Source organism: Ammospiza caudacuta, chromosome 14 (assembly GCF_027887145.1).
Source record: "Ammospiza caudacuta isolate bAmmCau1 chromosome 14, bAmmCau1.pri, whole genome shotgun sequence".
In the NCBI taxonomy this organism is placed as follows: domain Eukaryota; kingdom Metazoa; phylum Chordata; class Aves; order Passeriformes; family Passerellidae; genus Ammospiza; species Ammospiza caudacuta.
Window position 1 is genome coordinate 7,513,162 of NC_080606.1, and position 12,440 is coordinate 7,525,601.

General features: G+C 42.4%; 1 protein-coding gene across 2 annotated transcripts; it reads right to left on the minus strand.

Moving 5' to 3' along the window:
* Nucleotides 1–670: 670 nt before the first annotated feature.
* On the minus strand, nucleotides 671–9,565 carry IDS (iduronate 2-sulfatase). 2 transcript variants are annotated; one of them, XM_058814243.1, is made up of 9 exons: nucleotides 9,451–9,565; nucleotides 8,609–8,745; nucleotides 7,042–7,219; nucleotides 6,096–6,184; nucleotides 4,747–4,947; nucleotides 3,978–4,148; nucleotides 3,302–3,428; nucleotides 1,626–1,799; nucleotides 671–1,239 (listed from the first exon to the last, which is right to left on the minus strand). In XM_058814243.1, exons 1-9 carry the CDS (start codon nucleotides 9,563–9,565, stop codon nucleotides 737–739), a joined length of 1,695 nt encoding a protein of 564 aa, XP_058670226.1. In that variant the 3' UTR covers nucleotides 671–736. The 2 variants fall into 2 exon arrangements, with proteins under 2 accessions (XP_058670226.1, XP_058670227.1); XM_058814244.1 differs by lacking the exon at nucleotides 9,451–9,565 and adding an exon at nucleotides 8,971–9,098.
* Nucleotides 9,566–12,440: the final 2,875 nt, after the last annotated feature.

Below are 12,440 nucleotides of genomic sequence, written 5' to 3' on the forward strand. Positions count from 1 at the left end.
CCTCTCACCTGTGGAGACTCATTAGACCAGTCCTGAGGAAAATCCACAGAAGAGCATGTTGGTGTTACCTTAACCCCCCAGTATTATTTCGTGTTTCAGTGATGAAAGCACTCTTTCACAAACATTAACTTATTAAAAATTCAGATTCTTCTGCTGTATCATGAGAAGTATGAATTCCATATTAAAGTTTTATTTAAAATAATTAAATTTTGGATAGAGCACATGAAGTTTCTCTTTGGGCAATATTAAGAGGTAAGGCTAATGAGAGCAAACACCTCAGCCCTTCCCACTACCAACTGTCTGCTCGACTACTCCAGCCCCAAGGCCCCTGGGTAAAGGGGACAGGACTTGTGTCATGACTCACATTCTCCACACAGCCACTCAAACATGTAAGATTCTGGTTTTCCACCTTTCACACTAACAGCTTCAGCACAGATAATGAAATTTAATTCTTCACTTGCTACAGAAGACCACTGAGATGTTCCACAGTATGTGCCTGATGCTCTGTGTGGCCTTTTCAGAAGTGTCACAAGCTTGTGTTTGAAAACAGCTACAGAAGTCCCCTCTGACTCCTTCAGTGCAGTAAGGGCTGCAACAAGACAAAGGCAATAGCTTGTTTTGATACAAGCAGGATTTTTATTCAATCCAAATGTTTTCTGTACAACAGAAAGATTCTATACAAAAGAAGGAAGCATTAATTCAGTTGCAAGAACAGGCACAAAGAAGTTTCTGAACCCTAGTGCTTTAGCAAGTCAGTAATTTTTTTGAACAACCAACCATGTGAAGTATTGTTATAGACATTATAATCCTGGTTTGGGTCATTGTCCATCATGTACAACTCTCCCGCATGGACATTCCTGAAGTCAGCACTGAAGTTGCTGGGGTCATACTGAACCCACAGGGTGTACCTGTAGTCAATGGCACGCATGGAATAGCCCATGATCCTGATGTCCATCAGCCTTGGCTTGTCAGAGTTCCACTGGGGAGCGTCTGCAGGCCGGGGGTACTGGCTGAGAGCAACAGGCTCTTCATTGGAACACCTCTCAGTGCCATCACACCCTTCCTTGCCTCGCTCCACCTCTCCTTCGGAGATGTTCAAATAGTGGGCAATGCTTCTCCCCTCAGTGCACAGCACAACACCAAATGACATCTTTGGGCATGCAGGAGGGACCTGCAGGCCAGCAAGCTCTGCAAGTGTTGGAAACAGAGACACCAGCTCCACCACTTTTTTACTTTGCCCTAGAAGAAATAATACCAAAATATAAGTTATGGAACAGGGTAGTTGGACAACAACCTTTTCTAATAATTCAGCTGGTATTTTATTCAAAGTTTTATTATTTTCTAATAATTCAGCTGGTATTTTATTCAAAGTGTTCTGTACAGGATTTTTGGGGGTACCAAAATCAAGGCAATTAAGGAGTGGCAGTTAGCTGTGAAGATGTCAGTCCATGCACTTATGATGTACTTTTAACAAGAAAACTTGTGCATTTATGTTTCTCCATTAGCCTTAGAGATAATCATATCCATTAGTTTGAAAAAGTGCTCTTCAGAAAGACAAAGTAAATTCTCAAGGTGTCTGGAGACACATAACCACTGCAAACAAAAAATAAGCACTGGAAATTTACCTTGAGGTGATGAGCCTCCAGTATGGCTAAAAGGGTCAAGGTAGGGGAAGACTCTTGCTCCTTGACTGACAGGGGAAGTTGTCATTCTTGGGACATAAAACATCAGTGGCACTCGGGTAGCAACATCAAAATTGCTGTACTTTGCCCATTCACCATGTTCTCCCAGCGACCACCCTAGGTGACAAAGAACACAATTCAAAGAATACATTGGTTTTTAATCTAGTAGTGATTTCTGCTTCATTGTATATTGACTCTGACTGCTGAGGCCACTAGTATGTTATAAAGGTCATATTAAAAGGTAAATAATCTGTATTTAGATGTAACAAGGCTTTTCTCTAATATGAAAACTATTTCAACAGCCACTTAAATCTTGCAACTTGATACTCTTTCATAAAATAAACAATTACACCTTTCCTTATTTCTAGATTCTCAAGATTAGAAATAGGAAATCAGCATTAAAACAGCAGAAAAGAGGAATTGGGGTGTGTCACAGTGCCTGCAAGAGTCTCCAGATCAATTCCACAAAGCATTCATTTAAGTTTTGGGCAGCTGCCAGCTCTCCAATGCTCCTGTTAACACTGTAGCTGAACATCCCTTGGAGCCAAGGCTGCTCTCTATGCCAGACTGCCGTATCAGGATGCTACCCCTGAGGAAGCAATAGAGACAAAACTTTTCAGCTCTCCTCTTCCTCTTGAAAGAGATGCCAACATGACTTCCTTCCAGGCAGATACACTGCCAACTTCACTTTGGGGGAAGACAAAGGAACTCTGTGACAGCTATATTAACACATGTTTTTTCTTGATCACTTTGCCTGCCATGGTACTGGAAATACCAACTGCTTACAGTTATCCACAGCAAGGAAAAGAAAAATTCAGTTTACAAACAAGTTAGAAGGAACATCTAGAGTCACTTTAGTACCAAAAGTATTAATCCTATTGCTCTGCAACTTGTAAGAGCTTTTTATACACACATGCTCACAGAAGTCAACCCAATTTAACTATATATGTGACTTTAAATTGATGTAGTTAATTCACATCCTAACTGGTTTAAATCAGCTAAGCCATCCCACAATCAAATGGATCATGACAGGGTTATTTTAATGAATATTAGAGTATTGAAACAAGCATTAAATGCTTGAGACATTTGTCCCACAGCTCAAATTAATTTTTTTGCCACAAGGCTCCAGAGTGTGCAGGATCTCAGTTATGAGAGGGAACCATATCCCTATCAGTTTAGATGCTCTGCGAGCAGCAATGACAAGTGAAAGAAAACACACTTGAGCAGTTAATGAGAAAGCCTGTCACCCACTGTACCAGATGGCTTTCTACAAATGCTAAGGGGGGAGGAGTGGTGGCTGTACTCCTAGAGCACAGTTCCCAGCAAGAGTCACTCCTTGGGTAGGGGGTGGGAACACAGCAAGCTCAGCCCTGTGTCCTGGCAGGCAGCCTCATCCCTCACCAGCAAATCCTCAACCTGATTAAAAGTGCCTGTGGGGACAGAACTGTGCAGCCACAGAAGCCAGAGCCAGTCCCCTCAATCTGGCTCAGACAAGCCAGAGGGACAAGGTGTGACAGCTCTGCTTGGCACTACAGAAACACACACTGGATTAATAAGCCAGCAATGAGCAGCACAATGAAGTTCTTAACAGTAACCTCAAGAAAGATGTAAATGCTTACCATGATCAGCAGTAAAAACTACTATAGTGTTATTTGAGAGCCCTGCATCATCCAAAGCACTCAGAAGCAGGCCAACTTGCACATCCAGGTAGGAAACTGCTGCATAGTAACTCTGACGGATCCGCCGCTGCAAGTCAAGAAAACAGGAGAGGAATAAAAGTTCTTCCCCAGACACATATAGCAGATCAGGGGGTGCCTGTGGAAAAGAACTAAAGGACTCTACTTGAATTTTAATTGACTGTAGCCCAATTTATGTCCCAGAAAAGATAAACTGGGAGGGGGCAGCTAGAAAATTCCACCTCCCAGAAGTGCTTTCAACCAAACAACTGCAAACCAACCCATTCTGCATCTCTTGGTCTAGCCAGTGCACCTGATTTTGGCACAAGCACTGGAGAGTAAAGGAAAATCTTCCAAAAGAAGATACACTATGAACAGACTCCGATAATGAACACAAACACAGCATTGTTAGCTGCTACATACATTCCCTCACATGCAACCTGCAGTGACAGTGAAGGTTTGCCTACAGAGCTAGAGGTGACAGTATACAAGGCAGGGAATTCATAACTGCAAATGGGCAGGTGCTGAATAAGTGGGAGCATCCAAGAGCAGCTGATTCCTCCCTTGCATTGAACAAGTAAAGGCAGTTTGACTTCAGAGCACTGTATTGGCAGCTTACCTGGAAATCATCTGGAAGTGGTCCATAAGGGAAACTAACATTTAATGCTTCCACATCATCCCTCTGCCTGATATCCATCCAGGGGTTGTATGCCACAGAAGGCAGCTTCTTAGGCACCCAGGGATCTGGGGCTAATGTGATATTTTCCAAGGGGTACAACTTGAGAAATTCCTTTACAAGACAAAACACATAGAAAGACTGTCCTCACTTCCAACATATACTGTGAATTTTGTATTTAAACAGCAACCACTTTCCCTTTCAGGACCCTTTAACATTACAGTTTACAAGGCTTCACTCCCCTTCTGCCAGAGTGTGAAACACAGCAATACTAGACATTCCCCAACCAATTCCTGAAAAATACTGAGTTAGTAAATCCCTAAACCCAGCTTCCTGTATCTCAAAACAAGACTGCAATAAAATATCCAACACCACTTTGAAATCATAATTTTGCCACAAAGTCAAACAGAGAATGAAATACAAGATCTTGTAAGGCCTCATTATGTCACACTCCATCAAGCTGAAGCCCCTCTCCATGCAATAGCAGTCACCACCATGGTGGCAGAAGCCTGGCTTTTGGCTGAGGAGTCACAATTCATTCCCATTAACTGTTCTGAAATACATCACAGGTGACTCCTGAAGTTATGCTGAATCAAGGCTGGTTTCCAACTTGCTTTCAGGAAACAGCAATAAAGCATTTGTGGGAACAGCTTTTAAAAACAAAAGCAACATTTGTCTAAGTTCCCTTTCCTGTAGGTTCCAGTCTCCTCACCTGTGGGTACCTCAGTGGGATGTGTGGCTTGTGGTAACCAACAGCCAGGAAGAACTTTTGCCTGGTGGTTTTCATGACATTCAGTAAGTGTATGGCCTCCTCAGTGCTCTGAATATCAGGGAGAGTCCCTCCAGGCATTTCTGTCACATTCACTGGACACACCAAGTTTGCATGAAGTTTTCCATCTTTTCCCCTGCAAGTCTTCGTAAAAGAAAAAAAAAAAAATAGTTCAGTAACTTCTGGTAAATACAAAGAAAAAATCCTCTGTTCTGCAACTTCACAATCAATTTGTTTCTACCAACAAAAGAATGCAACTTCCATGCCTATGAAAATGCAGAAATACTCTCTAAAGCTGGGTAGAAGATTAAATGTAGTCACATGGGGCAAAAGCCCACAGCTTCCACAATGAACAGAATCTCTGATCTCATGGAGATGCAGCAGCATTTGGTTCTCCTACATTTACACACATTTTAGTTCCTTCTGATCCCAAGAGTTCAGAGAAAGCTGCCTGGAAGCTACTGACTCAGTTTCTGAGCAAATGGCAGCAGTGGCTGATGTGTAATCAGTGAAGAGAGATAAATCAGACTAACCAATGGCCAGGGAAAGGTGGCCTCAGCAGGGTGTTTGGGAGGGTTGCTAAATGAACCTGCCTACTTCTCTTTATGTCATGGATGCAAATGCTGCTGTTGTTAAAACCAGCCTTCTTCCAGCAGTAACCCCAAGACCAAAGCACTGCCAAGGCTGTACCCCCACGACTGCAGCTCCTGCTGGGCAGTGTGCAGACTCCAGCACACAATACTAATGCAATGTTTGCATAAAGATAAACCAGATCTCTTGTGTCAGACTTAAGAGTAACAAACATTCTAGAAAACTGGATCAGATTATAAAGTTTCAGGTTATTTAAACATTATTTTACTTATGGCCCCTTCTCACTTAGTCCTGAGCTCTTTATCACATTAACTTTACCAAGACTACTGATAATGTTTTGTCACTGACTAAAGCAAAGCCAGATCAGTTGCAGGTGCAAGTTGACAACCACATTTTCAGATAAAGGGATTCATGAACTAGACACAAATAAGAACCATTCTTGCTTATATCTCAATAGCTGAAGTTTTTAAATACCAATTTAGAAATACTTAAAACATCTGCAGGATGGGCACATTGCTTGACAAAACACACATTTGATAATCCAAGCCTTCTTTTGGAAAGCACAGAAACAAAGCATTGAAGTGGTTACTCGTTTTCCTGCCCAAGGGTGCAGCCCAGAGGGCACAGCCTGTCCTTGATACAAAGAACTTGGTTCTATCTTGAGCACCCTTCTCTGTTAGAGTGCCACAAATCACACTTACCTTATCATTCTCATGCTTTTCAGCTGAAGGATGAAAGGGTGGAATGGACCAACTGTAGGGATAGTCATCACTGTAATTGGATGAAACCCCTGGAATAGATAAAGAAATTAAAAATGCTCTAATAGTTCAGTGAACCAGGAAGAGCTCAGACACAGTTTAACTTATCTTCAATTGTTTTTTTTTAATATGCTAAATGAAGAAATGTTTCAAATGAATCTTTGACAACTGAGGAAAAGATAACCAAGAAATAAAAGTCAAAAAGATATTTCTCACCAAAATACACCTTGCACTATTGTGGGAGAGTCAAGCCTGTTGAAGAACCTTAGTTCAGGGAACACCAACAAAAAAAAACCCAAAATCCAAACCAAAACAAAACACAATAAATAATAAAACACCCAGGATTAGTAACAGTCTTCATGCACATACTTGATTAGCTTTACTATAAACTGAAACACAACCTATCTACACAAGTTTATTTCTAGGATAAAGAACTGTCAAAAAGAGGATCAGTATTACAAGATTTTTCAGCTCAGTAGTGTTATTGCTTTTTAACTAGTGAACTAATTTCCTACTGAACTTGAAGCATTAGTCATACATTCTATATGTCCTAATCCAGACTCACAGCCTATTAGGAAACATGAAGCGTGTACAGGCAGAACTAAGCCAACAAGTAATTTCATTTTCAGCAGATACCTAACCTCCAGATGTATTTTTAGAATGTTAGGTATTTATTCCCACAATTTCTAGACAAGATGTGAAAACATCCATTAGATGAAAGTCATCTAATACATTCATCTCTAATGCCTTAAGACTTAATGACAACCACTGTAAAATCTGGCTTAGGTTCTCAACCTAGACGAGAATCACACATCAGTACTCATGTAAGTTTGTGAGACTATACACATCAAGCATTTCTATGTTAAGCAAATGATGACTCAAACCATACCAGGATGAAAAACCTTCCCCACAGACAGGGTCACGTAGCCATTTTCCTTGAAATACTGGGGCATGGTGGAATAGTTTCCTGCATGGACTCTCCAGTAGGAGTAGAAGTCGTAGAGCCGGGTGGTGTCAGGCCTGCGGCCAGTGAGGAATGACACTCTGCTGGGAGCACACAGGGCTTGCTGGGAGAAAGGCAGCCAAGGAGAGACATTTGGAACAAAAACCAAAACACATGCATGAACTGACTCAGGCATAGTGATGCCTTAAGTTTTAGCTTTCATATTTTCCACATTCTGTACTGCATTAGTGTGTAACTCTGAACTTCATGTGTGTTAGCAAGTTGTCTTCACAGTTCAGTAAGACAAAACAATCCTTTTCCAGCCTGAGAACCAAGGACACCATTGCAGCTCCAGGCCTAAAAAGTATGAACAACATTGAATTGAGGAGAGCAATCTGGGAGGATGGGACTTCATAGCCTAAAGCTGTAATTGGACAATTAACCCCAGTATGTAAATGGACCAAAACTTATAAACTGTGAAAACTCATGCCCCATCATTCACCTTGAGTGTAGCCTCAGCTGGGCTCTTGTACTGCCCAAGGTGTATCCTTTGAATGCCTTTTAATAAATTCCTACTTTATTCCTTCAACACTGCCTAGCCTCTGTTCCGTGGGAGCCTCTCAAGGCATCAATAGATGTGTAACAACCATCTGAAGACTCGGGAATCACAGGGTATGAGTTTCACATCACCTCAGGCTGGAATGAACAGCATCCTTATTAAGCATATCAATTCCAAACTGCAAGCTTTTAAAAATGCAAGTCAAGTTCCATAAAGGCAGTGCTTTTGAAATCTGGTTGCTCACATCACACAGAATTAAGCAGCAGTGGCAGGTGGACTGTGCTGATAAAAGCCAAAAGTCTTGTTGATCTGGACTGCTTTAAGAATAAGGAAAGGATAAACACAGGAGGTCTGGGTTATGCTCCAAACGTCTGGTCAATTCTGCTTCAACTGACAAAACCCAAGAGTTACTGCCTTGGGCTGGAATTAGACCCAAAGTTCTAATTTCTCAGCAGAGAGGAACTTGGGAATGTAGACATCCTATACAGAGTATTCAAGGAAGAGCAATTAGTGACATTTTCAGTTCTCTATTTTAGAGTGATGCTTACCATACAAACTGCTCCTTTACAATAGTCTATAGAAGTGATTCCCTCAAAAGATTAAAAAAAAATTAAAAATTAAAACATAATCTTTTGTAAGCAGAAAAATTGAATTTTAATTTAGTAAAATGACATTTTTAAGCAGCACTTGGCCACAAACAGTGAAAACACTTGAGTGGCAATCTACTCCTCCAAGGGCTACACAAATACCATAATTTAAATGCCCTGTTTTCATTTTTCTCACCTTAGTAAAGATAGGTTCACACACTGCAGTTCAGCCCAATCATTTATTTTCTGCTGAAAGTACTTCAATTTAATAAATACTTGCTTTTTTCAGTGGCCTGCCTAACACCTACTGTGATAAAACCAGTAATTATTTTGCATAGAGAAAACATGTTTAAGTCATTTATCCCACCTGGGCATACGCATTGCTGAACACCATACTTTGGGAGGCAAGTTGATCAATGTTGGGAGATTTCACAAGCTTATCTCCATAACAGCCCAACACAGGACGCAGATCATCCACAATTATAAACAAGACATTCATGCCATCTATGAAGAAACAGAATTAGAAATAAATTAACCTGAGCAGTTACTTTATGCTGATTTATCAGTTTTTAACCCTTAAACATTTGAGGACAAAAATTAAATAAAAAGAGCAAGAATGTATTTGTAAGGGAACATAAACACTGGGATTAATTCTACAAAGACAGAAATTCTTATTTGGCCTAGAGAGAAATATAGTGTTTTTTGTTCCATCTCCATTTCCTTGCTTACACCCATGGTGTTTTCTCCAGGTGCTGCAGACAGCAAGTCCTTGCAGGTGGCTAAAGCAGGGTGGTGCAAAATAAAGAGGTATTTTATAGGTATAACCACTACCGAATTCTACGGCCTGCAAGCTTTGAGAAGGGCGTTAAACCACAGTAAACAACACTGCAGTCCTGTATAATTCTGCTCCCAACAGATAAAAATATTTTTCTTCAACTGATGACAGACGTCTTTTTAGGACGCTCTCTCAAGGCAGCGGACTGCACTGGGGGCTCGACGGGCGCAGGACCCGCTCGAAGCCGCAACCTCCCCGGGGACACGGCGAGACCGTGGGGACACAGCGAGACCGTGGGGACACATCGAGCCTCCGGGGACGCACCGGGCTCCCCGGGACACACTGAGCCCTGGGGACACACCGAACCCCTCGGCCCCGAGCTCCCGCCGGCCGCTCCCGCTCCCCCCAGCCCAGCCGCCGCCGCCGGAACGAACCCCCGGGCCCGCGCCCAGCTCCGGGCCCCGCCGCCGCCGGGCCGGCCGCGAAGGCCTCCCGGGGCAGCCGCAGCAGGCACAGGAACAGGCTCAGGCAGAGCCGCGCCGCCGCCATGGCCCAGCGAGGCGGCGGGGCCGGGCGGAGGCGGCCCGGGGGCGGTGTCTGGAGCCATCGCCGGAGCCCGAACCAGGGCGGGAGCGGCGCTTCCCCTTCCCCGCACGGGGGCGCCGCGGCCCCGCGTTGTGGAGCTGGGCCCGGCCCGGCCGGGGCGGTGCGGGGCTCGGCGCGGCCCGCAGCGGGATCCAGCCCGCACTGTGCGGGGCTGCTCAGGGCGTAGCGTTGCTCCTGCGGTTCCTGCCGACTCTCTTCTCCCGTGGAAAGGGAATGTCAGTGGCATTCTCAACCTTATTTCTTTCTGGTGGAAATAACATCGGGGAATGCGGAAATCACGGTTTAGTAATGAGAGAAGGTGTCTGAGTACTTCAGTGCTCTTTGTGAATCGGTTAACACTGTTTGGTCTCTGTTCATTTGTGCGGGTGCGCACTCTGCAGAGCCAGGGAGTCGCCAATGTGTGAAAAGTTACATAAACCAAACAGCTCCCCGTGACACTTAATGGTTCATTAAGAACTAGTTTTATTAAAAGCTCAGCAATTTTTCATGGTTTATGTCTTTAATTGCAGTGGAAAGAATAGATTTATTGCCAGTATCCCTGTATATAATAAACTCGCTGTTAACTACACAAAACACTTCCCAATCAGTAACTGAAAGATTATCAAAGATGCATAATAAAGCAGCTCACAGGAAGATTAAAAGAATCGAAAGACTGTAACTATGTTGTCTTACACATTTGACACACAGGTAAACTGATGACAAGTATACCAATATTGAAAATAGTCAACATGAACTCACTTGGATGTGGGAACCACTATGACAATGAAACATCTGGGTTTGTGCATTTTTCTATTTTAGCAAGCGATAGGTGCACCTTTGAATACAAATGAAAGTTTAATAGTGAATTGTACTGGTAAATATCATTGTCTTTGGGACCTGACTACTAAAAAAGCCCAAAAACAACTTGAGAAAAAAGCCCCGTTTACAGAAAACTAATGCATCTCTAATGGGAATCTAGAATTTGATTCTTTCAGTATCTCAGGACTGCATGGGTTGCTCTTTCTTATAAAAAGTAAAAGTTCTGAGACATAAATGCTCTCTTTTGTTGCTTTTTTGTCACAAATAATGGGAACAAAAATAATCTGCTTTTCTGCTCTAAAGATTCATACCTGAGGCCTCAAATATGCTGTGTGTGCACTCACCGTGAGTTTGGCAGGAATGATGGCTCCAGTGGTCTGTCTCAATGCTATTGTTCAGTGAGATGTGTGACTCAGAAGTGCAGTACATTGTGTACTACACAGTGTGTGCATACATATTCAAGCACGTGTACTTCCTCTAAACTATTACAGTGAAGTTTATTTTAGTGTGGATCTTACACTTCCTTCCTGCACACGCTGGAAAAGCTTGAATCAAATGAAGAACACTGTTACTACAAGTTCAGCTACTACTGAGCATATGACATGCAATCAGCTCATGAATATTATTCAGTATATTTGATGTTTGCATATTTTGGAATTAATGTTGTGTATAAGCAGTATATCTCACAGGTATCAGCAACTCTCCTAACATAGATCAGCTGCTGGAAATTTATTGAACATTGCATCCCCAAGTGACACTTCTCTTCATTTGGAGAATTTTTATGCAAAAAGCTAAAGAATCATTTCACTATTGCACATGCATTTGATTACCATAATGCTTGCCTCTTTCAAATGCAAATACACTAAGTGCTACTTGATATGAATTTCCTGGTTTACCTAACATGAATATATAGCAATCGTATTAAGTTCAGTCCAATAGAAGAACAAATTACAGAGGAAAAGTCTTTTTCAAACAGCACACAAGTTCTGGTGCTAAAAAGCAAGTTGGGCTGCTGCCAGTGAATAATTGCAGACACTGAAATCACAGACCTTGGCCAAACTGGTCTCACAGCTCAGCTGTCCCCTCCACCCCGGATGTATGGGCCTTTGAGCAGCCTGTTGTTCAGCTCCTGGACTAAAACCACTGCTGGATTCAGTGTGATGAAGAGTGGGAGTGTCACAGGAAGGGTTAAACCCAAACCTTGGCTGAAGTGGCAATACCCTGTGCAGCACTGCTCCTCAGTCACTCTGCTGGAGTCCCAGGGTCAATGTCAGCCTTCTCCACCTACCACCACCACTGAGGATCAAATCCATTTTTAGCTTACCAATATGCCAAAGCACATACCAAAATTTTGGGGGTCTACCACAGTGCTTGCACAAGTGTTAATTATGTTGGTGAGGCCACCAAGATAACAGCTAAATATCTTAAAATCCGCTATTTTCCATGAAACACATTAGGCCATGGTAAAAATTCAGCACGGCAATATCTTTAGCGGGAAAAATCCTATTCATAGGACTCTGTAAGAAATGGCTGTACTATCAGACCCACAGCAGATCTTATAAAGTATCATTTCCATGCCTGGTACACTCTCCAATAAAGTTTCCTCTGGCAAGGAAGTGTGTTTTGAGATTCTGTGCATATGATCAGACAATATATAATAGCCCTGGTGTTGAGCTCTGCCTGGTAAGGACATCTTGACTGTTCACATGTCAAACCTGCCCTTGTATGTGTTCCCCAGTGATTTCACCAGCAGTGGCATTTGGCACAAAAGCAAGTCTAAGGAATTTTTATGCATCACTCAGTAATTCTAAGAAACCAGGTTTTCACAAATGGTGAAATGTGGTCAATTTACTCAAACACCAAAAGAGCAAAGCAGTTTTCAGTGAATCAATATAAGTAATCACAAAGCGATTATCATTTAATTCTCATGCATTATAGAAAGTGACTAATCACTACAGGAAGCTTCTGGTTGGCAAATTTATTTATCCCTAAATTGATTCTTATCAAAAAAGCACTGTTT